General features: G+C 40.9%; 1 protein-coding gene across 13 annotated transcripts in view; it reads left to right on the forward strand.

The window, feature by feature from the left end:
* The window catches only part of Snx29 (sorting nexin 29), a 543,288-nt gene that overhangs the window by 14,561 nt on the left and 500,918 nt on the right, over positions 1-27,809 (forward strand). For 11 of the 13 annotated variants that reach the window (XM_087208901.1, XM_087208905.1, XM_087208903.1 and 8 more), the window contains exons 2-3: positions 4,859-4,920; positions 7,233-7,285. In XM_087208901.1, coding sequence (XP_087065027.1) covers positions 4,859-4,920; positions 7,233-7,285 — 115 coding nt within the window. Of the gene's footprint in view, positions 1-4,852; positions 4,921-7,232; positions 7,286-27,809 lie in introns of those variants that run through there. The other 2 variants (XM_087208913.1, XM_087208911.1) reach the window with 2 other exon arrangements.

The raw sequence follows: 27,809 nt of genomic DNA on the forward strand, positions 1-27,809 counted from the left end.
CTGCTCTTTCTTCCCAGGAGGTCATTGGAGGTTGAGTGGGGAGACTCCAGGCAGAAGGCCAGAGGTTTGTGTAAAAAGTAATGTAGGGCCTCAAGGAATCTAAACATTGAACAGGATTCTAAATATTGAGAAGGTGAGACAACAGAATGGCACCTGAACCAGGTGAGAGTTTTACACGCAAATGTGATTTCTGAGTTAGGACTGGAGGATTAGTGCTTTTCTCAGACAAGTTTGTGGTCCTGAAGGCATTCCCTGGCATGCCTTTACCTTTTTTATTTTCCTTTTGATGGTGATCTAACAAGAAATGAGGAGGAAGCCTGTTCTGGTTTACTGGCTGATGATGTTCGCTGGGGCTGGCCCCAGAGAAGGGAGGAAACAGGGAGGCCGGGGTTTGGTCACTTGAATATGAATGCATGGCTCCTGAACTTGCAGTAGGCTGTAGCTTCAAGTTTGTTACAGGTGTCCAGGGTGAGCAGAATTTAGCAGATGGCAGAGCTAGAGGCAGTGGACTTAGAATTGGATTCCCTTATTGACCACTTCCTGTGGTCCAGCTTTAATAAAAGTCTTTTCCTCTCTGAGCCTCAATTCCTTCTGTTGAATGGTGGTGGCCCTTTTCCCTTTTTATTTTCTTTTTGGAGGTACTAGGGATTGAACCTAGGGCCTTGTGCATGCTAGGCAATGATCTGCCACTGAACTATGTTCCCCAGCCCTTTAAAAATTTTGTTTCAAGACAGGATCTTCTAAGTTTCCCAGGGAAGCCTTGTGATCCTCCTGCCTCAGCCTCTTGAATAGCTTGGGTTACAAGCATGCACCACTACACCTGACTCCCCTTTTCCATCTTTGTCAAGGATTAAGTCAGTCATAACTGTGACTTATGCCACAGTTGGGGCACAGTAGGCGGGATCAGCTCCTTGTTCTTCTTGAGTAGTTGCAGCACTTAAGGCTGGAAGATTTGTTTGGGCCCAGGTTGAGGGGTGCTGCAAACTCTTCCTTATCAGTGGGAGAAGGTAAGAGAGAGGATATTGATTTTTTCTGACATGTCCCATGTTTGCAAACTGCAGCATTAGGAGAGCATGATCTCATGCAGATTCCAGTGCCCAGAGAAGGGAAGTGATTGTCCTTGTCAGATGACCAGCAAGTGGCTTGGCCAGGATGAGAACTCTTGCCTTGTGACTTCTGGCTCAGGGCTTCTCCTTCTGCTCACAGTCAGGGGCCTCTCTGGCCACCTCCTGCCATTAACCAGTGGCCTCAAGGTCCCCTGTGCACCCTGAAGCCTATAAGATCCTTCTCAAGATCTCTGTTCAGGGCTGAGATGGCCAGGTTCCCCTTCTGAGCTCAGAATTGTCGCACTTGAAAGCTGCTTGCTTAAAGAGAATGATCATAGCCAGCAAGGTTGAGTCTCTGGGTTGAGACCTGCACAAGCTTTTCCCAGATTAGGAGAAGAGGCTTTGCAAGGTGAGGCAGAAGAGGCTGTTGGCATCTCATCTGGAACAAACAGTGACTCAGAATACCCAGGACATATGTCGGGCCCTTGTGCGCATCAGTAAGGGTAGGTGTATCTCAGGAATCAGCAAGTCGGCCTCACTGGGAGCCTGTGAGGAATGCAGGCTCTACCACCTTTTGAATCAGAACCTGCCTTTTTATAAGATCTATTGGAGATTCATGTGCACATTACAGATTGAGAAGCAGTGTGAAAAACAATCATCAGTGGTGAGATAATGGAGATTATATTCCTTGTACATTTTTCCTCATTTGTTTTTATTGTATTTTTTTCACATAAGTTTTATGATAAGAAAAAAATAGCAAGGGCATTTCCTGGGGCAAAACTGTCACATTTCCAATTGACATTGCCTAAGGGCAAGTAAAGTTGTTAGATATAGTATGTGGAAAAAGGAAGAAAACAAAACTTCCTTTTCTACTCTGTGTTAGACAGGTAAGAGCAGAAATTAAAAGGCACAGATGTTAAGGGTGGTGTTAGAGGGCCTTGGGCAGGGGAGCTCCTTACCCATTGTGAATGATGCTTCTGGATGGCCTCTTGTGTGGTAGGATGGTGTGTGGGCCTACCTTTATCAACACCTCTTCCAGAAGAGTGATAATGGTAACGTTTGCTTTAGTGTATGTTGTGGAGTATCTGTTCACTAGTTGTTTTGGGTTTTTTTTGGTACCGGGTATCGAACTTGGGACCTTGCGCTTGCTGAAACCACTGAGGTAAATCCCCGGCCCTGTTCACTAGTTTTATCTCCAGTGTTGGAGTAAGGTAGGAGCCTTGGTGTGGTGCTCCCAACACAGCCTCTAAAAGAAGGATGGTCTTGCATCAGGATCATAGTTCTGTAGGGCATGGTGTCTTACACTTGTAATCCCAGTACTTGGGAGGCTGAGGCAGGAGGATTGCCATGAGTTCAAGGCCAGCCTGGGCTACAGAGAGAGCTCAAGGCCAGCCTGGAATACATAGTGAGACCCCGTCTCAAAAAGAAAGATCACAGATCACAGTTCCACCAATTAGTGATTAAGTTAGGGCAGAATCTAAACCCTTTATCCTAGTCTACAACATCCTCCATGCCTGGCTTCTGTCTGCTTTTCCGATCTTTCCTTCCCCTTTTTTTGTTTCTTGGTCAAGGCACAGTGGACTTCCTTTTAGTCCTGGACAATCAGAAGCCAAGCTTGTCCCACATGAACCTTTTCCCAACCTGTCTGCTCTGCCCTGGATGCTACCTCTCTATATCTTTCCATGACTGATCTTCCTCTTTATAAAGCGATCAGCTCAAATGTCACCTTTGCAGAGAGGCCCCCAGGATTGGATTGGCTAAAGTGGCTCTGTTTCTTCCCCCCTCACTGTCTCATCCTTTTGTTCCAAGCATGACTCTAACATTGCTTCCTTTATTAGTGTACTTATACACTATTTGTTTTTTCCTAATAAAAATTTAGCTCCGTGAGAAGATAGCTCTTTTGTACCATTTAACTTCTGTACCATGTACTTTTTGTACCATTTAACTGTCCCCAGTACTTAGAGAATTGCTTGGTGCATAGTAAAAGTTAAATAAATCCTGAGTAGATCCGTGCACATAATTATTTGATACTGCTGAGCTTTTTTCCCCTATCCATGGTGTGAGAGTCTGTCTTAGAAGTTGGTTGTGAAGATTAAAGGAGATGATTTGGGTGCCTGGCAAACAGAAAATGTCCCACATGGTGGAAATTGTTTTCAACTGGCCGGCCCTGGCTTGACTTGCAGGAATTACTGACCAGCTCTGGGCAGTGCCTTGCGCCCCTCTCTCGTGCAGCCCTCACAGAATTGGCTAAGAAGAGAAGTGGCTTGCTGGCAATTCAGACTGGTGTGGTGCGTCTTTGAAATGACTGTTCTCTGGGCTTGGTGCATTATAACCCACAGCCTTGTCTCTGTTGATTGGAGTTACTGGGCCTCGTGTGGAGCAACAGTTGTTTGACAGTAGTCTGCTTGGTGCTTTGCAGTCCCCTTGCCACTGACCTTCTTAAATGAAAGTTCATTGTATGGCATATGTATCACTTGGGAAGATGTTTGGCTGTAAGTAGCAGCCCAGTGTACAGTGGTTTAAACAAATGAGATTTCTTATTTGGTGAAAGTTAGATTGTTTCTAGTATTAGCTCAGCAATAACAGTATTAGCTTAGTGATAACCCTGGTGTCTTCGTGATTCTCATGGCCTTTCCCTCATGGGTTTGTGGTAGCAAGGTGTTCCTCTGGCTCCACCCAACATGTTTATGATTAAGAACTGGGGATGGAGGAAGGAATGGTGCCCTTCATATCTTTTCTCTGTATCAAAAGGCATAATGTGATACATGCCTATAATCCCAGCTACTTGTGCTGAGGCAGGAGAATTGTAAGTTGGATTGCCAGCCTGGGGAATTTAGCAAGGCCTTGTCTCAAAATAAAAAATAAAAAGGAGTTAGGTGAGGTGTCATACCTCACCTAGCACTGTAATCCTAGCACTCGGGTGGCTGAGGCAGGAGGGCCATAAGTTTGAGCCCAGCCTGGGCAATTTAGTGACTTAGTGAGACCCTGTCACCGGGTTTGGTGGTGCGCACACCTATAATCCCAGCACTTAGGAGGCTGAGGCAGGAAGATCACAGTGAGTTTGAGACAGCCTGGCCTACACAGTGAATTCAAGGCTATCCTGAACAACATAGCAAGACCTTGTCTCAGAAAGAAAAAAAAGGCCCTGTTTCAGAATAAAAAAGTAAAAATAAGACGGGGGTGTAGCTCAGTGCAAAAACCCTGAGTTCAAGCCCCAGTATTTAAGAAACAAAACAAAGCAAAACAGCCTTAGCTGCTAAGAAAAGGACTAATTAGGTATCTTAGGCTTGTATTGCAGAAGTTGGCATGGGAAAAGGATGTTGGAAATGATAGTAAGAATAGTCAACAAGTAATACCTGCCATTGTAGGAAACATACTTTGTGTTAGACTGCTGGTTGTCATCTGGGGGCAGTTCATCTCTTGTCTTTGTCTCTCAGGAGACATTTTACAATATTTTCTTGTCATAACTCAGGAGTATGTGTATACTAATGACATCTAGGGAGCAGAGGCCAGGGATAGTGCTATTTCCTACAATGTCCATAGTGCCACAGTTGAGAGACTCTTAAACAAGCACTATGAACATTTTCTTCGGATTTGAGGAAAATTAGTTTGTTTTCCTGTGATATGGTAATAGGCAAATGATTAAACTTCCTTATAATGATCTAGATTATTGGTACTGATCCTGCTACTGATTTTGTTAAATATCAGCAAAGGACTGATTGTAGTTGGGGATAGCCATATACTATAATATCAGAAAGTCTTAATAGAAGGCTAATGTCAGACAGAACTAATTAAGCCTCATTGCATTTTAGGATCACAGAACAATGACAAAAGACAGTTTCTTCTGGAGCGACTGCTGGATGCAGTGAAACAGGTAAGAAGAATATACATACTTGCAGAAGTCATCTCTTCCTCTTTGGACACATAAACTTACTTTGTGTTCTGGAAATGGTGAAGCAGAGAGTTTTCCCTAGGAACTGACAGAGCAGGGAAGGCAGAGTAGAGGTAGAGGAGGTACTATTTGAACTTGTGGTAATCCTCCTGCCTCAGCCTCCTAAGTGCTGGGATTACAGGTGTGTGTCACCACTCCCAGCCTCCTGCAATTATTTTCATTTTATAGGTGCAGAAACTGAAGCTTAGAGAGATTCAGTAAGTAGCTCAAAGTATCATAATTTAGGGTTAGTCACCTTTCCATCACTATGACAAAACACTTAAGAGAATCAACTTCAAGGGCTGGGGATTTAGCTCAGTGCTTCTGCCACCTGCCTCACAAGCACAAGGTCCCGAGTTCAATCCCCGGTTCAAAAAAAAAAAAGAATCAACTTCAGGGAAGGAAAGTTTATTTTGGCTCAGGGTTTCAGAGGTTTCAGTTCGTGGTCAGCTGGCTTCATTGCTTGTAGGCCTATGATGAGACAGAAATGTCATGACTGATGGGTAAGATAGAGGAAAGCTGTTCACCTCATGGTGGCTGCACAGCAAAAAGAGGGAAAGCGGCTAGGAACAAGATATACCCTTTTAGGAAGACTCCCCCAGTGACCTGTTTCTTTTTCTAACTGGGCCTGACCTCCATGATTTCCACCATCTCCTGACAGTCTGTTCAATTATGAATGCATCAGTGGATTAAGCTATTGATGAGATCAGAGCCCTCAAAGATCCATTCACTTTCCAAAAGCCCCACCTTTGAACGTTGCTCTAATAGGGACCAACCCTTCACACGAGCTATTGGAGGACATTCTATGTCCAAACCTTAATAGCAAGTGACATAGCTAGGATCCAAACCAGGAATTCAAAAAGCTCACTTTTTGGAAGGGGTGATTGATAATGATATGTATATAATTACAGTACAGGAAGGTAAATACTTCAGTAGGGCCATGAGTTAAGTGTTGAAATGAGCCCAGAGCGTTTAGCATCTGCCCAATCCATGAGGCAGCCTGGTATGGTGGAAGGACACACACTTGGGGCTCAGATGGAGCTGGGGTTGAGTGCCAGCTTTATCACCTCACAGCTGTTTGTGTGGGGACAACTCATCTCTTCTCTCTGAGTGTCTTTCTCCTTTGGAACCAGGTCACGTATCTCGATGGGGCTGAGCAAATTTGAGGAGCAAATCGCATTTGTTAAAGTTAGGTCAAGGGTCCAGGTAGCGCCTAGTCCATAGTAAGTCCGGAGCATGTGTTTGTTTCTTCTTCCTTTGGAAATGGAAATGTAGCAAGAAGATCAGGCAGGTTTAACCACTTTAAATACAGCACTTAGATAGAAATAAATTGGGACTTCTGCTTGTTGCTGTTACTATTTTGGGGGGAGTTAAAGCATTTTATATATATCTTTAAAAAGTGACTTTATTGATGCATAATTTTATTTTTTATTTTGATACCAGGGATCAAACTCGGGTCCTTGCACTTGCGAGGCAGGCAGCAGAACCACTGAGCTAAATCCCCGGCTACTGATGTATAATTTACATATAATATACCATTAACTTTGTAAAGTTTCTTGAGTTTTGACAAATGTGTTATTTAAAATTATATGTATTTAAAAAAATTGTATGTATTTTTGATGATAAGTTTAGGAATTTAAACCTATAGCAAGGTTTCTGTACCTTTAAAAGAGAGTATGGGTAGTGGTGATGGTTGTGTAACAGTGTGAATTTACTTGTACAGCCAAAAATAGTTAAAATGGTAAGTTTTCTTTCACCTCTGTTTTTACCACCATAAAGAAAAAAGTGAGAGGTTTTGTTTTGTTTTTACCTACCCTGGATGCATTGTCATTCAGCACAATTGGATGACTTCTTTGAAGCTTGATTCATGCTGTTGCAGTTTTCTAGCCAGTCATAGTAACTTTGGGGTCCTGTCACAGAGTAGTTTCATTATCGCCTGTGAAGAGCACTGTGATATAGTTAGCTGCTGACAGACACACAGTTTCCCAGATAATTTGCAGATGGCTATGTGCTTTGTTTTCCTGTTAGCACTGTTTTCCCACAGGCTTCCTTCTGTAGAAGTAGGAGATAAGAGCTTCCTTTAAATGGCCGTTGGAAGGCTGAGATGTGACCTTCTTAACTCTTGTGCGAACACACAGAGCACGGAATTTCTGGCCCTGTGTCCTACTCTGACCCTGAAGACCTGTGTGCGCTGTTTTGTGATGCTTTAGAGTCCCATCCCAGCAGCTGATCTCAGCAGTTTCTTTTCTGTGCAGTGCCAGATCCGCTTTGGAGGGAGAAAGGAGATCGCCTCGGATTCTGACAGCAGGTAAATAAATCTTTTCTATCACCACTCACTGTCCAGATCGAAAGGTGGTGAGGGATGGCGAGCTTCTGTATTCTGCCTCTGCACCCAGGAGGTGCAGGGACTGAATTTGGGTCAACTGCAGACCATCTGTGCAGTGACTGCTTATCTAAATCTTTCTAATTTTTCATACTTCTAGGAATGTATTCTGAGGGAACGTCTTGAAATACCTTTTGGTACAAAGTTATTTTCAGGATAATTGAGAACTTTTTTTTTTTTTTTTTTTTTGAGGCAGAGTCTGTGAATTTCAGGCTGGCCTTGAATTCACTATGTAGCCCAGATTGGCCTTGAACTCAAGATGATCCTCCTGCCTCAGCCTCTGAAGTGCCAGCATTATAGGCATGTACCACTATGCATGGCTCAGTTGAGAATTTTGAAAATTCAGAAATCTAAATACCAATAGCTAGGAAATGATTAATCAAGTATACTGCCTCAGTGGGACAGAATATCCTATAGCCATTAAAAATGATGTTTGTATAGAATTTGTTTTAAGGAGAAAAATGCATACGTAGTTATTAAAAATTTTATATATATAGTAAACATGCATATTTCATAACAATGAAAAGACAGGGATATGAAACTTTGTGGATGCAGAGTGGTCCTAGATAAACAACAGCAGTGGCAAAAACCACACCACAATGTGAACACAGGGTGGTGGGGGTAAGAATATTTGAAGTGTTTATATTTTTAAAGTATGAAAAATACTTTTTACTGTGGTCCCGTGTTCCTTTTATGATAAAAAAAGTCCTTAGGCCGGGCATTTAGCTCAGTGGTTCCACTGCCTGCCTGGCAAGCACAAGGACCCGAGTTCAATCGCCAGTACCAAAAAAAAAGTCCTAAAATTTGCCACTGAGGTGACCCAGGAAAGGCTGACATAACTGCATAAGTTTATGACACTGCAGGACACAGGCTTTTGGCAGAGGTGAGAGACACGGAGGTGTTCAGGCCTTGCTGGAAACGCACTGTGTGCTGCAGTCAGAGCTGGTTCATGCTCTGCGGCCCACAAAGGGGCTGGAGGAGCATTCCGCTTAGCCTTCCTCCAGCCTAGAAACTGGCACCCTTCCACCCCAGCCCACCCAGCAGTCACTTATCTCTCCATCTGACCTTTCACCCCTTTGTTCTGCTGGGAAACTTCAACAGCCGCGAGCACAGCACGCAGAGGCTGTGGAAATTCTTTGAAACTGGAGCAAATTGAAAATGACACTCCACCTCTCTTTCTCCTCTGGTCAGTTTTTCTCTGTAACATCACCTAATGTACTATGCATTACGCTTTTTAAATTTTGCCCCTTCTTTCTCTCCTGTCACTGTAACATCAGCTCTGTGTAGACAGGCACGTTTGGCTATTGTGTTTCCTGATGTATCTCTCACGGCCAAGTATCTAGAAGGTACTCAGTAAAGATTTATCTTGATGAGTGTATGTGTAGTCACACGCTGCTATATAGGAAAGTGTGTAAAAGTCTGTGCCACCATCAGGCTTGTGAGCTTTGAGGGTTGACGGGCTGCTTCTCTTTTTATTTATTAAAAAAATTTTTTTTTTGGTACCGGTGATCAAACTTGGGTCCTTGGGCTTGCACAGCAGGCATCGAAACCACTGAGCTAAATCCCCAGCCCCTATTTTTTTTATTTCTTAGCATTTTATACAGATATTTTGTGCCTGCCACATATTAGAGCCTCAGTATGTGTTTATGACATTTGATTATTAGAATTATCAATCAGTCCTTCATTGAGGCCTACTGTGGGGTCTGGCTTCAGTCAGAATAGGGCTCCTCATTTTGGGATCCATGGTCCAGCTACATCGGAATCACTTGCAGGCTTGTAAATTAATGGTGCAGATTTAATATCCCATTCTAGATCTTCTGATTGAGGATGTGTATATGCAGATGAGAGAGAGAAAGAGAGGAAGAAAGGGAGGAAAGGAGGGAGGGGACAGGAGAGGGAAATGAATGAGTATGTATTTGGGGAGGTGTAGATTGGGAATTTGCATTTTCAATAAGCTCCTGGGCAATTCTACATGATACCCAAGCTAGTACAATCATTGTTCCAGGCCCTGGGATGCAGATCTCATTAAGAAGGGCTCTTCTGGGCTCGGGTTTTAGCTCAGTGGTTTCACCACCTGGTGCACAAGCTTAAGGATCCAAGTTCGATCCCTGGTACACCCCCGCCCCCCCCCAAAAGGCTCTTCTTTCCTCGGCCAGGTTGGTATGTCTGTGTGTGGATGTGTGTGGTATATCCATGACTTTATTGCTTGTCTTCATAATTGTACCATCCATTTCCCGAGAGACAGTCATACGCTGAATGTTAATGTGATCTTATTAATAGTTTACTGCTATAACTTTCATTATGTAAAATGTGATCTTTTATGGTAGAATTTAAAGTTAAGCCCTTCACAATCACTGTTGTTTATGGTTAAAAGCAGTGCAATGGTTAATATTAAAAATAGTAATTATTGTTTGTCTTTGCTTTTGATAGTCTGTTTCTGTTTAGTCTTTAGGACAACCTCAGGAAGAGCAGTGACATTTTCTTCTTTACTGATGAGAAAACAATCTCAGAGAGACAAAATAATGCAGCCTAGGTTAGACTTCCTGCAACTGTTAAAGTTAGATGATAGAGCCAAGTCTCTAGGCTCCACAGTGTACAATTGGTCCTGTGCATCTGAGCATTCTTCATCTGTGGATTCAGCCAACTGCAGATTAAAAATAATAAAAAGGGCTGGGAGTAAAGTCAGTGCTAGAGTGTGTACTTATCTTGTGCAAGGCTTTGAGTTCAATCCCTGCACTGAAATAACTACTTACTGTAGTGTTGTACTGAACATGTGCAAACTTTGTTTTGGATCATTATTCCCTAGACAATCCAGTGTAATCACTGTTTACATAGCATTTTTATTTTCTTAGATCATATAAGTAATCTAGAGATGATTTAAAGTATATAAGAGGGTGTGTGTGTGTAGGTTATATGCAAGTACTATGCAAGCTTATTGGAGGGATTGAGGATCCTGGGATTTTGGTACCCCCCTGGGTTGTGTGTGTCTTGGAACCAGTCCTCCATGGATACTGAAGGACAACTATACGTTATTCTTTCTCTGTTCACATTTAGTGATTCTATTGGTTTTGAGGCTGGCTTCTTAAAAATGTTTTTTTTCCTTTGTGGAATTCTTTCTTGCTGTAAATCCTGATCTTATCTTTAAAATGTCTTTGGTTAAAGGTAGCACCACCTTCATGTAGGAGAGGCTGCATCATCATGCCATTTGATGAGAAAGTTTCACCTGGAGAGGAAAAAGTCGGCAAACATTTACAATAGCTGTTGTGAGGTCTGAAAAGGTAGATAAATCACCTGTCTTCCTTACCTCTGACAGGTGGTCTAATTCTGGAATGCAGCTTAAATCTGTTTGATTCTCTGCAGCCCTGTCCCAGTCCCCAGCGTCTCTCACAGTTGCCTGCTGTAGCTTCCAGCCTGGCTCCTGCACTCATTCTTGTCTTGCTTCCAGGGCATTTGAGAGAATTCTGCAGAATGTAGATTCCCTCACTTCACTTTCCAGTTGATTCTTCATACAGACATATACACATGCACAAACCCTTACCTCTTAGTAGAAAGACCCACATACATCCTGAGTACAGAGCCTGGAAATGTCATGTGCTTCCTCTGCTGTGTGTTCCAGCTACCCTGGGCCTTTATTGTCTTGTGTTTTTAAAGCTTTTTATTGCTTTTTCAAGGGAATCTTCCAGATTCCTGATGCCCTTCTCCCATATCCTGGCCATCTGAATGTATGGTCCTTGTTCTAACCATGGATTGGCAAATGTTTCCTTTAAAGCCACTTTTCTGGCTTGATCCTTAGGGCATACTTTGCTGACCTGGTCCTTTATGGTTATTTTTGGTAAATCTGTTTGAAATGACATATTTGTATGAGCTGATCACACCGGATGCTCAGCTGGATGTCAAATCGGAATGGAGCTTGTTTTGCCCACACTTAGGGCTATGGTGCCTGATACAGGGTAAGTGCTCAGTAAATATTTATTGGATCATCACTCGATCCATAATTAGTTACCAAATACATATTTGGTAGTGTCAGGCTCTGTGCTGGACAATGGGGTTTCTCAAACACTTCTGAGACATTCCTGCCCCCCTGGTGGATTTCTAACCACTGGAAAGACACTACAGTAAAGCAATGACTACAGGTGGCTGCTGAGGGCCATGTCTAGCAAGCTGTTGATGTTCTCTGGGCAGGCTATCTAGAGAACACCTGGCCACTCAAGGTCTGTTTTGGGATCGTGTCTCTTCTCCCTGCAGCCAGCCTCCCTGAGCCTGGGAATAGGCGCACCTTGCCAGTGGTAAGGGTTGAGATACCATGTGTAAAAAAGTGCCAGGCATGTAGGAATGGTAGTCTTATCCCAGTGGTGGCAAACCTATGGCACATGTGTTACTGTGTTTTTCTTTTAAGACAAAGGATGTTAATGTAGAGTTGTTTTTTCTAAACTCAGTATTCAGGTTTAATTGCAGTGTTGTCCCTTGGCAATAAATAAGTGGGTATTGGGTTGCAATTTGGCACTTGGTCTCTAAATGGTTCACCATTACTGTCTTATTCCATAGCAGGAGGACCCTGCCCTTTTTGGAACCAAGTCTGGTTGGCACTTAGCTTATGACAACTGCCCATCACTGCCTATTGATGCAGATAGGAGGCTGCAAATAGAACAGGAGGCAGACGGATGTAGGCTTGTGAGCTCTGTATATGTTTGCTTTTGGACTCAGAGGAGCCATTGAGGTTGGAAGATTTCTTTCCATGTATAATAACTTGGGGCACTTTTCTTGGTTCTGTTTGGAAAACAGAGGATCTTGTAAGAGTATATGTATACCTCTTCCCATCCTCGTCTTCTCCAGGAATTTAATAACCAGTGTCTTCTAGGAAACAATAGATGATTAGGAGATATTTGTCTTAAAAGGCCAAGTGCTATCTTTTAATGCCATTTTAAGTGTATTGTCTTAAGGAGTCCCAGGCAGGACTGTGAAGTGTTTGCTTTGGTTGCAGTTAGAGTCTAGCTGGTTAGAATGACCGTCAGTAGGAACCTTTGAAAGATAGTTGCTATGATATGGGTTTGTCGTCCCCCCCCAACATTCATGTGTTGGAAACTTTCTTTTTTGGTACCGGGGATCAAACTCAGGACCTTGCCTCCTACGAGGCAGATGCGGCACCACTGAGCTAAATCCCTGGCCCTGTGTTGGAAACTTAATTGCAATGCAACAGTGTTGGCAGGTGGGGCCTAGCGGGAGGTCTTTGAATAATAGGGGCAGAACCTCTTGTGAATGGATTGATGCCTTATTCTTAGGACAGAGGTAGCTATGGAGGGAGGGCAGTCTCTCCTTGTATGTACCTGCCTGCCCTTCCACTTTCCTCCTTGGATTGGAGAAAATGAGGCCCTTGCAGGCACCATGCCTTTGGACTGCCCACCCTGTAGAGCTGTGAGCCAGAATAAACCTCTTCTTTATAAATTACCCAGTTTCAGATAGTATTTTGTTATAGCAACAGGAAATAGGCTTAGACAGTGGTCAATGTGTCTCAGGGCTTTCGATAACTAGTAACAGAAACATGTTCCAGTTGAGGGTATTCTGAGCTCAGAGAATCCAAGGCCAGCGAGGTTTGAAAACAGGAAGGAGTCAGAAATCTTTCCAAGGCTCCTAAGGCAGAAGCAGGAGGTCCAGAAATGGCGTCCTAGCAGGAAGGGCCCTCTGCTGGAGTAGCCACCAGTTGACTTCTGACTCTGTGTTCAAAATTGACCTTCCAGAGAGAAATCTGATTGGCTAATCTCAGGTCATGTGGCCACCAGCAGAAAGACTTGGCCAAGGACCTTTCTAGGACCCCACTGGCTTCTGTAGTGAAAAGATATTAACCCAGTTCACCATCCCACCAAGATGGTAGCCTGTAAGGAAGAAAAAAACCCTTCAAAATAAAATATGGATGCTTTTGTAAAAGTGGAATGAAAAAAAGTGGCCAGATAGTCCACTGGTTATTTGCTGTGTTTGCCATGTTATAATGGTAATTTTTTGGTTTTAACAGCACTATGAAGTCTGCAAATGCTCTTGCCCAGGTCATCAATCTCACTTGATCCTTGCTACCACCACAGGTTGTAGGTAGGCAAGAAGGGGATATTTTCCCCTCTTTTACAGACATAAAACTTGGGGGTGGTCACTTGTGCAGCAGATACTGGTCTATATTGTCATCTCTAAGTGTTGGTGTGACATGGGGTTGAAGCCCAGATCTCTGGTTCCCAGTGGTCCTTATTCTTTAACAATGTCCCTGTTCTTTTTCTAGCACATACTTTCCCAAAGTAAGAGAGTTGTGTCACTGCAAGTATTTGACATCATTTTAGATGTTAAATGTCATGGTGTAAGTTCCTTCCAGTTCTTTTTCAGACTAAGTAATATCAGAAGGAATGATTAAATGAATGGATTAAATGAAATTGCAAATCTTTGATCATATTTTGACCTGAAAAATGTCAGGTTGTTGGAAACAGTATGTTTCTTACACCATTCCCTTATATTCAACAGAGAGTGTGCAGGGATCAGTCTCAGTTTTCTTCTGGCAGACTCAGAATTTAATACTTTAATTGCATTCACTTTTGGGGTTATTCTGTTTATGTTGCATGATGCTGCTTACAATAGCAATAGATTTTTTTTCCCCCTTTTAACAACCGGCATGTTTAAGTGAACGTGAGTCAAGTTTAGGACAAATAAGAAAGTAGTTGTAGATCTCCTCAGATGTGACAGAAGTTGCTGAGGTGTTGGTGAAGACGAGTTAGTGAGGGAGAGGGCCAGTAGGACTGGAGCTGTTACTGGATTTGGGGGCCTCCAAGATACATAGTATTCTGCTAATATGTGAAATCCAGATGGGGAGGAACGGGGAAAGAAGGGGAGAGAGCGGGGGAGAGAGGTTTGTTTAATCTTGTGAGATGACACCGCATAATACAGCAGTCCTCACATGAAGTATAAAACAGCACCTGAGGCACGATGGGTAGGACTTGTTTCTCTCTTCCAGTGCACCCTCAGGACCTCAAAGGGAGGAAATGGAGGTAGTCTCTGGGCTCTCTCCTGCACCTCTCAGCATTTTCTGTTACTGTGGCTTTTTAGTTCTGTTTTCCCCTAAGAGCTAAGACTCATAGTCATGGTTCATTACAATTATTCCAGGTTCTGCCAGTCTGACTGGCCTGTGGTGAGGCTTTAAAATAGCTTTTGATTGTTTTGCCTTGTAGAAGTAATGGCCCAATAATTCAGTAGGCCCCGGAAGTTACTTCAAAGTCTAGATATGATACTCTTCCACATAGGTGTCTTCTTCCAAGTGGAATTACAGAGCATAACTGGTCAGTTTCCCCTCAGAATTATAAATAGTTATGAAGACTGAGGGGCAATAAAATGAGCATGGGGTTTGGGCCTTAGAGTTTGAATGTGGGTGTTGCTAGGTGCAGTCATGTGATTTTGGGCAAGTTTCTGACTTTCTTGGGCCTCAGTTTCCTTATCTGTAAAATAGAGATAGTGCTAATAAGTATTCACGTCATAGAATTGTGAGTTAGCTCACATGTAGCCCTGAGAACAGGGCTTGACAATCATTTTCCAGAAAATGTAAGCTGTTGAGGCTGTCATTGTAATTACACGTAACTTATCTTCACCCTTGGTAGTCACTCACTGTACACTGGTCTCTTCTCTTATGAGTGAGTAGCCTTAGGCTTTCATCTCAGAATGTTTAGAAATTGTTGATGTTGTTGGCCTTTGAGGTCTAGTTCAACTTCCCTTTTTTTTGGTACCCGGGATCAAACTCAGGACCTTGCGCTTGCAAGGCAGGCGACGGAATCACTGAGCTAAACCCCCAGGCTCCCTTTTCTTTTTTCAAATTTTTTTTTTATTATTTGGTACTGGGGATTGAACTCGGGACCTTGCACTTGCAAGGCAGACGGTGGAACTACTGAGCTAAATCCCCAGTGAGGTCTAGTTCAGATATCAGAGGGAATGAGTTGGTTTTGTATTAAGTTGGACTAAATGAAATTGCAAATCTCTGATCATTTTTTGGCCCACAAAAATGGCAGGATATTCAAAATAGTTCAAAATAATTTTTTTTTTTTTTTTTTTGGTACCGGGGATTGAACTCGGGTCCTTGCGCTTGCAAGGCAGGCAACGGAACCACTGGGCTAAATCCCCGGCCCCAAAATAATTTTTCTTAACCTTTCCCCTATTTTCAAGAAGGCAGATTTCTTTCCCTCTTAAAGCAAGCCAGGAAATGAGGAATTAAACATTTTTGGGGGAGTTGGGGGGTGACTTTTTTCTTTACCTATTGAGAAATTAGAAACAGCTTTGAACTTTTGAGGTATTCCCTTATGTTGTTCTTGACTCAGTTGAAAACTGTCACATGCATTCCCCTGGACACTTGATGAAACTAATTGGCCTTTTTAGAGGGACATTTTTCATCTTTTAAATATCTCTATGTGTTCATCATGTGATTTTTTTTTTTTGTCTTCAGTGTGTCACACGTTTCTCTCCAGACTGTTTTTCGTTTGAAGTGTTGATGGATGTTATGATTCTTACTATCCTGGAAAAAACCTGGAATTTGTTAATTGGATTTGCTATCTGTTCTACCCTGACCACTTTATTTTCAGTTTGAGGTTCTGCAGTAAATGGTTCCAAATTGTGTGTGTGTTGCCCAGGATGTTACCCAGGGCTTAATGCCTGCTGGGTAGGCACTCTACCACTGAGCTGCATCCTTAAGCCTGTGTTGTACATTGTTATTTTTCTGTCTTGATCAAATTAACTAATTTTTTTTTTCTTTTGGTTTTTTGAGACAGGGTCTCACTATATAGTTCAGGCTGGCATGAACTGACTATGTAGCCCAGGCTGGCCTTGAACTCGTGGTAATCCTCCTGCTTCAGCATCCCGATAACTGATTTCTTTTTCTTTTTGGTACTGGGAATTGAACTCAGGATCTTGCACTTGTGAGGCAGGCATGGTGCCACTGAGCTAAATCCCTGGCCTGATTTCTTCTTGAAAAAAGATTATTTTTAGCAAATGTTGAGCTCAGGACATTTAACAAATCTGAGCACATTTCCATATGTTAATTAAAATTTTTTTTATCCCATCCCTCCCATGTACAAAAGCTTTGTTTCTATTTTTTTCCTTCTATTTTCATTTTTTTCTTGTCCCTTCCATCCTTTCTCCCTCCTTTTTCCCTTGTTCCCCTTCCCATTTGTACATTTTCTTCCCATTTCCCAATATCTATTATACATTTCAGTCCTTATGTCCACTTTCAGTTTCTCACATCAGAGAAACAGTGCATTATTTAAACATGTGTGTCCGATTTATTTCACTTAGGACTATGGACTCAAGGTCCATCCATTTAGCTATGTCTGAAGCTCATCCTTCTTTATGGCAGAGTAGTACTCCGTTGTATAAAAAACCCCACATCTTCCTTATATATTCATCAGTTGGTGGGCATTTGGGCTGTTTCCAAGATTTAGCTATTACAAACTGTAGGTGCTATAAACATGGATGTGCATATATTGCTGTGGTAGGATGCTTTTAATTCTTTTGGGAAGATACCAAGAAGGGGAATAGGAATAGCTGGGTCAAATGGAACCTCTAGTTTTAGTTTTTTAAGATATCTCCACAGTGGTTGCACCAGTCTACGCTCTCACTAACAGTGGAGAAGGATTCCTTTTCCCCCCAGCATTTGTTATTGATTTCTTGATAGCAGCCATTCTTTCTGGAGTGAGATGGAATCTCAGCATTGTTTTAATTTGCATTTCATGAATGACCAGTGATGTTGAACATTTTTTCATATATTTATTTCCCTTTTCTACTTCTTTATCTGAGAATTGTCTTTTCATTTCAGATGCCCATTTTTGGATTGGGTCTTTACATTTGGGGGGTCTGATTTTTTTGAGTTCTTTATATATTCTAGATAATAGTCCTTTATCTGATGAATAGTTGGTAAATTTTTTTTTCCCACGCTGTGGGTTGTTTCTTCACTTTGTTGGTGGTTTCTTTTGGTGTGCAAAAGCTTTTTAATGAGACAAATTCCCAGTTGTTGATTCTTTGTAGTATTTCCTGTGCAGTCTGGGTTTTGTTTTTTGTGTTTTTTTGGGGTGGGTGTACTGGGGATCGAACTCAGGTCCTTGCGCTTAAGCAGCAGGCGATGAAACCACTGAGCTAAATCCTGAACCCTGGGGTCTGGGTTTTGTTCATGAAGTCTTTGCCTACTCCTGTATCCTCAAGCATTCCACTTATTCTCTCCTGCAGCAGATTTAGTGTTTCTGTTTTAATATTTAGATCTTTGATCCATCTTGATTTCATTTTATTTTATACATTTTCCTGACTTATTTAGCCAAAGTCAAGAAACAAAGCAAATTTATTTGACAAACGTCACTACATGAATGTGGCAAAAGTATGATATTGGAAATTATGATCTTCTGAAATTTGACATTTAAAATTTAATTGCATACAATTTTGGCTCATAAAGTACTAAAAATTAATTTATAATGTCAATTCTTAAATTCATTTAACCTATAAAGCAATGAGAATTAACAATAAATTACTGGTAAAATGCCATCTCTTCTCTATTCCATTGAGTTTCTCTTATGCCTATGAAATATGTACATGTACTGAAACTATGCCATATCAATTTGCTATTCTTTAAAATAGTGCTATACTTAATGTCCATACTTCTATTTCTTGTTTCTTATAACACAGAATACATACATGAACCTACTGTAGCAATAGTCTTAATTGACCTGCCAGTTAATAGAAAACCATGGGATATACTACACTTGCCAGGCATCCATTTCAATTTTAGTTTAGTGCATCGTGAAAGATATGGCTCTAATTTTAATCTTTGGCTGATGGAAAGCCAGTTTTTCCAGCACCATTTATTTTTTTTTTTTGGTACCGGGGATCGAACTTGGGTCCTTGCAGTTGTGCAGCAGGCAGTGAAACCACTGAGCTAAATCCCCAGCCCTCCAGCACCATTTATTGAAGAAGCTATCATTCTTATAGTGAAGATGTTTGGTTCCTTTGTCAAAGATTAGGTGGCTTAGTATGTCTGGAGTTGTTTCTGCATCTTCTGGTCTGTTCCATTGATCGTCAGGTCTGTTCTTTTGCCAGTATCATGCTGTATTTATCACTGTAGCTTTGTAGTATAATTTAAAGTCAGGGATTGTGATACCTTCTGGCTTGCCTTTGTTGCCTAGAATTGCCTTTGCTATTCTAGGTCTCTTCTGGTTCCAAATGAATTTTAGGGTTTTTTTTTTCTAATTCTATGAGATATGCTGTTGGAATTTTCTTAAATCTGTATAAAAATTTTGGAAGTTCCATGTGTGAATTTAACATGTTCCTCATCCACTGGTAGTACATCATGGCTGTCCCATTGGGTGGCTTGTTCCACTGGTGGTGGAAGTGGTACAGTCACATATATACCAAGTGGTATAGTCACATACTGGTGACTCAAGATGCCCAGCATCAAGTTATACAAATTGTGAATGTGTTAAATGAATATTTATTTTGTATATATTAATAGTTGGTCAGAGAAAGCAGTGTGTGGCCCATGGCAAACATTATATTCGCACCACTGTCATCATCATCACCACCGCTGCCGCCCCCCATCATCACCCCCATCCTGTGATAGAGAGAGGCAGTGAGCATGAAGTGCCTTTGAGCTTTGGTGGCAGGCATATCTTCATGGCCACTCTGCACACAAGTCACTGATTACCAGCTATGCAATTTTAGACTTCCACATCCTCTCTAAGTCTGTTGCACCATGGACAATCAGAGGATGATGATGGTACCCACTTCTGAGGGTTGAGGTGGGTATTAGCTATAGTAATGTGTGCTTGGAATGTCCAGTAAGGACACAATAAACTCAGTATCTATCCTTCCTTCCTTCCTTCCTTCCTTCCTTCCTTCCTTCCTTCCTTCCTTCCTTCCTTCCTTCCTTCCCCTGGGGATAAAACCCAGGTCCTTTGCACTGAGCTACATCCCCAGCTGCTCTCCAACCCCTTTTAAATTTTGAAGCAGGGTCTTATTAAGTTGCCAAGTTGCCCAGGGTGGTCTTGATCTTACCATCCCTCTGCCTAGCTATGTATTTTCTTTTTATGAGTAGACATACTTGGATTTCAGGATAATTATTGGCAATCAAAGGCCAGAATAACTAGTCACTAATTGCTCTGTTCAATAGGTACTTATTTTGAGGGCACTGTCTTGCATTCAGGATGCAAACTGGATGAGATGGTTGCTGTCCTCAGGGAAGTCAGAGTTGAGTCTGGAAGATGGATGTGTCACTGTGACTATCATGGTGGCCTGTAATAATGAGCAGACAGAGTTCAGATGGGTGGAATGGGAATTTTGGCTATTCCTGGGGAGAGGGAAGTACCAATGTGAAGGTGCAGGGATGTGTGAAACTGTGCTGGGATACTTGGACATGTGTTATATGTATTTCTTGACAGTCTTGGGAAAGTACTTGAACTTCATCTGTTAGGGTATTATTTTTTCAGCTTTGGCCATTTGTGTACCATTTTCACAATTTATGCCATTTCTATACCATTCGGAGAGCTAGAGTTTGGATTTCCAAGACACCATCTACTCTGGTCTTGTCATAGTAATGCCATTAGAGAAATCAGAGGCTGACTGGCTGGCTCAATTTCTTCATTGGTATAGTATGGAGAAGACAGAAGGAAAGATAATGGCATAGTCTGATTTGCATTTCGGGATAACTTCTCATGATGCAGGGTGGGCTTGGGTCTGGGAGGACAGCTGCCAGCTGTCTTCAACCTTCACACTTACGGTAACTTGAAAATTACTCCTGCCAGACATGGTGGCCTACGACTGTAATCCCAGCACTTGGGAGGTTGAGGCAGGAAGATCGATGTGAGTTCAAGGCCAGCCAGGATTACGTAGTTGAAGTTAAGGCCAGCCTGTCTCAAAACAAAACAAAAAGAAAAAGAAAATGACTCCTTTGTGAGTTTGCCAGTGTTGCTTTATGTTGCCAATGTTGCATTTTTTAATTTTCTTTTTTGTCAGTGGTTTTTTTTGGAGGGGGGAGGGATCCCTTTTTCTCTCCTATACCTCTTCTTTCCCTCCTTCCCTGTGGGTAATGTATGTTAATTACCCAAGACTTGTTTGCTGTGTTTTGTTTTGTTTTTGGTGGTGCTAGGGGATTGAGTACAGGGCTGTATACATGTTAAGCAAGTGCTATATTTCTGAGGTAGAACTCTGGCTAATATTTGCTACCCCCCCCCCCCCGCCCCATGCTCACATAATCCTTTACAAGAGAAAGGATGCATGCGTGCGCACACACACACACACACACACACACACACACGCACACACACAGAGTTTTTATTGCCATTGTAGAATCATACACAGATGTTCTGTATCTTTATTTTTCTCTTGGCATCCCCTGTCAAAACCTTTTCAAGTAATAGTTCTAACAATGTTTTTAAAAGGCTACAGTATATTGCATGATATAGATGGATGAGGAAGGAGTACTGCCTATGAAGAAAAACTGGTTTTGTTTCAGTTTTCACTGCTCTGGACAGGGAGGCAGTAGAAATCTTTTAGCATTTTGCCTTAGGTACTGAGAATTTTATTTCTTTGGTATAGATTTCCAGGTGTGAGGTTTCTGAGTCAAAGAGAACAGTTTGTAGCTTTCTGAAAATTTCTACTGGCAGTATATGAGCCTGCCCTATTTTTCTTTCTTGCTAACAGTAGCCTTCAGTGTTGTTTTGACTTTTTGTCAGCCTGATGCATGAAAAATGGTGGCTCGCCGTCACTTTATTTTGCATTTTCTTGATTGCTAGTGCATTTCACTGTCTTCTAAAAAAATAGTATATGTTTGTTAACTGTTGGGCTTTGTTCTTTTGTGCAAAACTTCATGTTATTTACTCCTTTTTAAATTGTCTCTGTCAATTTATGAGAGATATTTTTTTTTCTTTTTTCTGGTGCTGGGGATTGAACACAGCACCTCACATATTCTAGGCAAGTGCTGTGCCACTGAGCTACACCATTTATTTATTTATTTATTTATTTAGTACCAGGAATTGAACTTGGAACCTTGTGCTGCTGAGGCAGGTGCTGGAACCACTGAGCTAAATCCCCAGTCCCTACACCTTTTATTTTGAGATAAGAGTTTTGTTAAGTCTCCTGTGTTGGCCCTAACTTATAGTCCTCCTGCCTCAGCCTCCTGGCATTATAGGCATGTACACCACACTTGGCAAGTGATCTTTTGTATATTATAGTATATATTTCATCTGTTCTCTGCATTGCAAATACTGTTTTCAAATCTGTTTGTCCATTATCTTTGTGAAAAATTTTTATATGGTCAGTGATCTTTTTTTACTTACCTACTCAGGTATCTACCTTCCAGCTTCTGGGTTTGTAGTTTTTTGTGTGTTTTTTTGGTACCCGGGATTAAACTCAGGACCTTGCGCTTATGAGGCAGGCATGGTGCCACTGAGCTAAATCCCTGGCCCTGGATTTGTAATTTTTAAGAAATCTTTCCCAATGTTAGATTTGTTTGTTTGTGTTTGAGACAGGGTCTTGCTTTATAGTTCAGACTGGCCTTGAACTCACCATGTAGCCCACGCTGACCTTGAATTCATGGTGATTCTCCTGCCTCAGCCTCCCAAGCGCTTGGATTACAGATTTGTGCCACCACACCCAACTTTTACTTTTTGTTTTTTTGAGATAGGGTCTCACTATATAGTTCACTATGTAGTTCAGGCTCACCTGAACTCCTGGTGATCCTCCTGTCTCAGCCTCCTGAGTGCTGGGATTACTGGTGTGCACCACCATGCTCTGCACCAATGTTACATAATAGTGCGTGTAGTCTTTTTGATTTTCTTGTAAGATTTTTATTGTTTACAGTTAAGCTTTTAATTCAGCTGAAATTTTTGTTCATATGATTTATGGGATAAGACAAGGATCTAATTTTCATTTTTTTAATAGTTTGCCATCTTTCTCTTAGGCTCTTTTGGCCCTTTATGTCTGAGGTGTAATTTAATTTCATAACATTTCCTTACACAGAAAAGGAATGCTCTGAACCAAAGCACGTCAGCCTGAGCTCGAGCCCTGTGCTGACTTCCTTCTCTAGGCTTGGGATCCCCGGCACAGCAAGGAGTGTAAGAGGCAGTTGCAGGCTGGTGCTGTCATGCTGAGAGAGGGTGAGGTGCCCAGGTCTCGGCTCCTCTTGTCCTTGCTCTATGTGTAACTTTGCCAAGTGATGGGAGAAGGTATGGAAATAGAGAGGAAATCTCATCAAAGCCCATTTCTCTTCTCTTTCAAATAAGAACCATATCATTTATATTACTCATAGAGTAATATAATTACTCATATATACTATAGTTTTAATTTGCCTCGGGCCAAGCCTGAAGATGGTCCTTCACCTCCTTCCTACTGCCTTTCTCCTCCATAGATGATAATATTGTAGACCCTGGATGGCACAGCCCCAGGAGACAGTTATGTTATGTATCCTTCTTCCTTGTTCCCTTCTTGCGCATGCCCTGATCATGAAACGCTCACGCTACATTCAGCCTAAGCCACATAGGCCCGGTAGCACTCTTTGCCCCACCTTCTCTTCCTGTTTGCCTTCCACTATAAATAAAGAGCATGTGGGACTCCAGGTGGCCATTAGCTCCTGACAAGCTATGGTTCCACCTGGTCCCAAATTTTAAGAATAGTCTTTGTTTTTTTATTATTTCATCTCCCACTGCTCTCCCTGGCTTTGGACCCTATGCTGTGCGGGTTATGACGTTAATTAATCTGGCCACAGGTTATAGGCATTTTCCCCCAATCAGTAGTTAACATAGTAGAGCAGTTTACTATTGTGGAGTCTTTATGTGTAATTAAGAAAGGAAAATCAATGCCAATTGTAATTGTGTAATTTAATCAACTGTGAGGCATACCTGATTTCAATTAAAATGTGTGCATGTGGGGATGTGCTTCTTAGCACTGATTAAGTGTGGCATCACCTGTTTTTTTTAGGCAAGGTCTCAGTATGCAGTTCAGGGTGTCCTTGAACTCACTATATAGCTGTGGCTAGCCTCAAACTTGTGGTGATCCTCCTGCCTCAGCCTCCCAAGGGCTGGGATTACAGGCATGTGCCACCACGCCTGGCCATCTCATTGTTTTTAAATGTCTGTATAATATTTTGAATATGGATGTGTATTACTACATTTAAACATTTTTACATGGTCTAGTGTCTTCGCCAATGTGAGATTGTGCATTTACTTATACTATTTCCTTGTTAATGGATGTTCAGTTTGTTTCTATTTTATTTTTGTTCTTGCAGTTGTAAACAGTACTGCAGCAAACCTATTTGTGTATTTGTATGTCTTTGCCTACTAGTGCTTTTATATTTATTCAGTTACATTCTTGACTGTGATTATTATAGACTCACATGCAATTGTGAGAAATAATATGGAACAACCCCATTTCCCCATCACCTTGTTTCCCCCAATGGTAACATCTTATAAAGCTCTACGACAGTTTCTCAGATTTCTTTAATCTTATTTGTATATGTGTCTGGATATGCACCTGTGTAGTTCTGTGCAGTTTCATCATTTGTGTCAGTTTGTCTTTCTCCTAGCAGGCAGGACACTGCAGGGTTTCCTCACCACAGGGTCTTTTTTTTTTTTTTTGGTACTGGGGATCAAACTCGGGTCCTTGCACTTGCAAGGCAGGCGGCAGAACCACTAAGCTAAATACCTGGCCACAGGGTCTTCCCATTGTCCTTTGATAGCCATATTCACCTCCTTCCCTCTTCTTCCCTCCCTGTCCTTTACTCTTTGCAACCACAAATCTGTTTTCCATCTTTATAATTATCTCATTTTAAGAATAGTATGTAAATGGAATCATAAAGTGTGCCATTTTCTGTGATTGGTTTTATTTCCATCGTTCATAATTCCCTTGAGGTTCATTCAGGTTGTTGCATGTATCAAAAGTGTATTTCCGGTTTTTGCTGCAGACTCTTCCATGGTATGGATGCAGCACACTTTGATCCTTAACTCCTTGAAGGACGTCTGGGTTGTTTTTAGGTTTTAGTTATTATAAATAAAGTTGCTATGAACATTCATATGTAAGTTTGTGTGTGTATAAATATATGTTTTAGTTTCTCTGGAATAAGCTCCCAAATTGCCATTGCTAAGTTGTATAGTATTTGCATAGTTTTATAAGAAACTGCAGTACTCTTTTCCAGAGCAGCTGGAATTCCCACCAACAGTGTGGGGGTGATCCAGTTCTCTGCATCCTTGTGAGCATTTGGTATTGTCATATCTCATTGGGGTCTTACTGTGCATTTCCCTAATGATGTTGAACATCTTTTCCTGTACTTACTGGCATCTAATACTCCCTTGGGTGACATGTCTGTTCATATCTCTTTCATTTTCTAACTGGTAATTGCCTTTATTTTTATAGGCTAAATTCTGAGAAATGGGATTGTGAGATCAAATGCATTTAAAAAAATTATACTACCTGATCTCTGCAGAAAAATAGAGCAGTTCATGTTTATATTCCTATCAAAAATTTGCATTTCCTCATGCTCTTTTGAACACTATGATTGGTTTAAAAATCCTTAGCCTTAAGTTGGTATCTTCATGTTGCTACACTTTCCTGGCTACTAGTGAGGTAGAATATCTTTTCACATGTTTATTGGCCAATATATTTTCTCCTTTCCTGATTAGTTTTTCTACCTACTTTGTATTTTACGTTTTGAGTTGCTCATCTTTTTTTTTTTTTGGTACCAGGGATTGAACTTAGGCCCTTGTGCTTGCAGGGCAGGCAGTGGAACCACTGAGCTAAATCCCCGGCCCATTAGTTGCTTATCTTTTTAAAATTCCTTTGTAGAAACTCTTCATCGTAATGAGGATAAATCCTTTTCCAGTTATATGTGCTGTAAATATTTTCTCCAGTCCATCACTTGTTTTATCGTATTTATGATGTCTTTCATCATGTAGACATTTAAGAAACTTATGCAGTTAATTCTGTGAATTTTTAACATGTTTGGATTTGAGATCGTCTTATCCTTAGGTTTCTCAGAACAAGAATAATTTTTTCTCTATTATTTTTACAGTTTTATTTTTTGTACCCTTAACATTTTCTTTTGATCTATGTAGATTTTAATTCTCTCTGTGCTTTAAGATAGAAGAAGTTTATCCTTATTTTTTCTCAGCCCCTAATAGCCCATTCTTACCCATCTGAATGGAAGTATTATCATTATTACATATAAAATGTTTCCATGTTTATTTGGATGAGGGGGATTTCTATACTGTTCCATTAACTTGTTTTGTTTATCTCTGTACCCCAAACTTCACTGAGCCAAGTCCTTACTGCAGTTGTTACTGAAATTGTATTAAATTTATACATTAATTTGGAAAAAACTGTCATTTAAAAAAAATGTTTTATTTTAAAGTCTCTTTCAGAGTACTTTTTTTTTTTGGTACCAGGGATCAAACTTGGGACCTTCCACTTGTAAGGCAGGCGCCAGAACCACTGAGCTAAATCCCCAGCCCAAAACTGTCATTTTTATTTTTAGTAAGTCTTGCCCTGTGGGAAAATGATGTTGCTGTTTATTTATTTTGTACTATAGAGATTGAACCTAGGGCATGCTAGGCAAAATTTTAATTTATTTTGATCTTTATATGCTTTAGTAAAATTTTATGGTTTTCTCCTTATAGGACTTGTATCTTTCTTGTTAAAAATGATTTATTTTTTGTCACTATTATGAACAGAATTACCCTCTCCTATTTTGGCTAGTTAAAAGAATTAACTTTTGATTTTTAAAATTTTTAGATTAAAAACATTTTTTTCTTTTTGGTACCTGGGATCGAACTCGGGTCCTTGCGCTTGCGAGGCAGGCGGCGGAACCACTGAGCTAAATCCCCGGCTACATTAGAAACATTTTTTTAATCTATTTGTGGATCTCCCTTTTTAACCTAACACCGTAATGTAATCTTTAAAAAATGCATTTTAAATAGTTGCATATTTTTTCATTATAACCTTTAAACCATATTTGTTCACTTTTTATAGCTCCAAGTAGCAGTATTTCTGGTTCTTGAGGTTTGAATACTTTTAGTCCTTTTTTTTTGTGGTACCAGGGATCAAACTCATTGCCTTGCACTTTCAAGGCAGGCGTGGTGCCACTGAGCTAAATCCCTGACTCCTTTTTTAATTCTTGTTTTAGAAAATAAGCTAAGTTCAGGAAAGTGTGAAGGCAAGAAAAATGTGACCATTAATTCTTTCAGCAAGTGGCTTTTAATTTTTTAACATAATTCCTTTTAGCATTCTTTCTGTGTGATTACATAGTTGAGAGCATATTTAATATTTAGCTTCAGATCCTGCTCATTTTTCATATTATAAACATGTTGACTTATTATAAGCTCTTGGTAAATTTTTTTTCCTTTTTTGAGACAGAGTCTCACTGTGTGGTCCAGGCTGGCCTTGAATTTGCCATGTAGCCTAGGCTGGCCTTGAACTGATGATCTTCTTGCCTTTGCCTCCGGAGTGCTGGGATTACAGGTGTTCGTGCCATCAGGCCCGGGTTTGGTAAATGCTTAAGGGTGAAATAGAATTTGATTATATGTTGTGCTATCATTTGTTTAACCAGTTCTGCAAGTGTTAAGTATTTAGGCAGTTCCTAAGTTCCCACCAGTGTAAATAATATTACTTTGAATATTTCTATTATTAAATCTTTATCCGACTTGAAGATAGTAGGATTGATTGATTTCTTTTTTTTTTTTTTTTGGTACTGGGGATCGAACTCAGGACCTTGTGCTTGTAAGGCAGGCAGCCGAACCACTGAGCTAAATCCCTGGCTGAGTAGGATTGATTTCTACTAGTGAAGTTCATGAGCGAAGGGTGTGAACCTATTTACAAACTCAATTTGTAAAACATAAATGTAGGGCACGGTCCATTGCAAATGATTGTGATGTAATGGCTTTGCTTGAACCATTAGTGTCTTAAATCTGAGATGTAGTTAATGTTAACTGGCTAATTTTATTGGCAAGACTCCATTTCAGGTAATATTGGAGCTTTACAAGTGAGGTTGCTGTTGTTCATTCTTGTGATTGTTGTTGGTTTTCTCCAAAAAATGCCAATAAAGCTGTAACATAGCAAAAGAATCAATTTGAAACATGCTTTTCTCTCATAGGATTAATTTAATACAGTTAGTAAAAATGCAACATTTATTGCTAATGCTGTTTGTTCTAGCATTTACCATAAAATAGTATAGAATTCTTAGGAATCTTACTATAGATTAATGTGGCAGGTTCAGTAATCTTGAAATGTAGGACAGAGCTCATGAAAACAAATGCCTGCAGAATCTTAGCAGTAAGCTAGTTCAATTGGTGATGGTTTTAAATTCAGCAGCAGGAAGTTATTTTATTTTCCATTCATTAACTCCTATACACCTTTGTCCAACTTAACTGAATTTCAGGGAAATTTTTTCTTTTTAAGCAGTTTTATTGAGGTCTAA

Source organism: Heterocephalus glaber, unplaced genomic scaffold (genome assembly GCF_053883595.1).
Source record: "Heterocephalus glaber isolate CG9 unplaced genomic scaffold, H.glaber_assembly_v1.0 deba00000943, whole genome shotgun sequence".
Lineage (NCBI taxonomy): Eukaryota > Metazoa > Chordata > Mammalia > Rodentia > Bathyergidae > Heterocephalus > Heterocephalus glaber.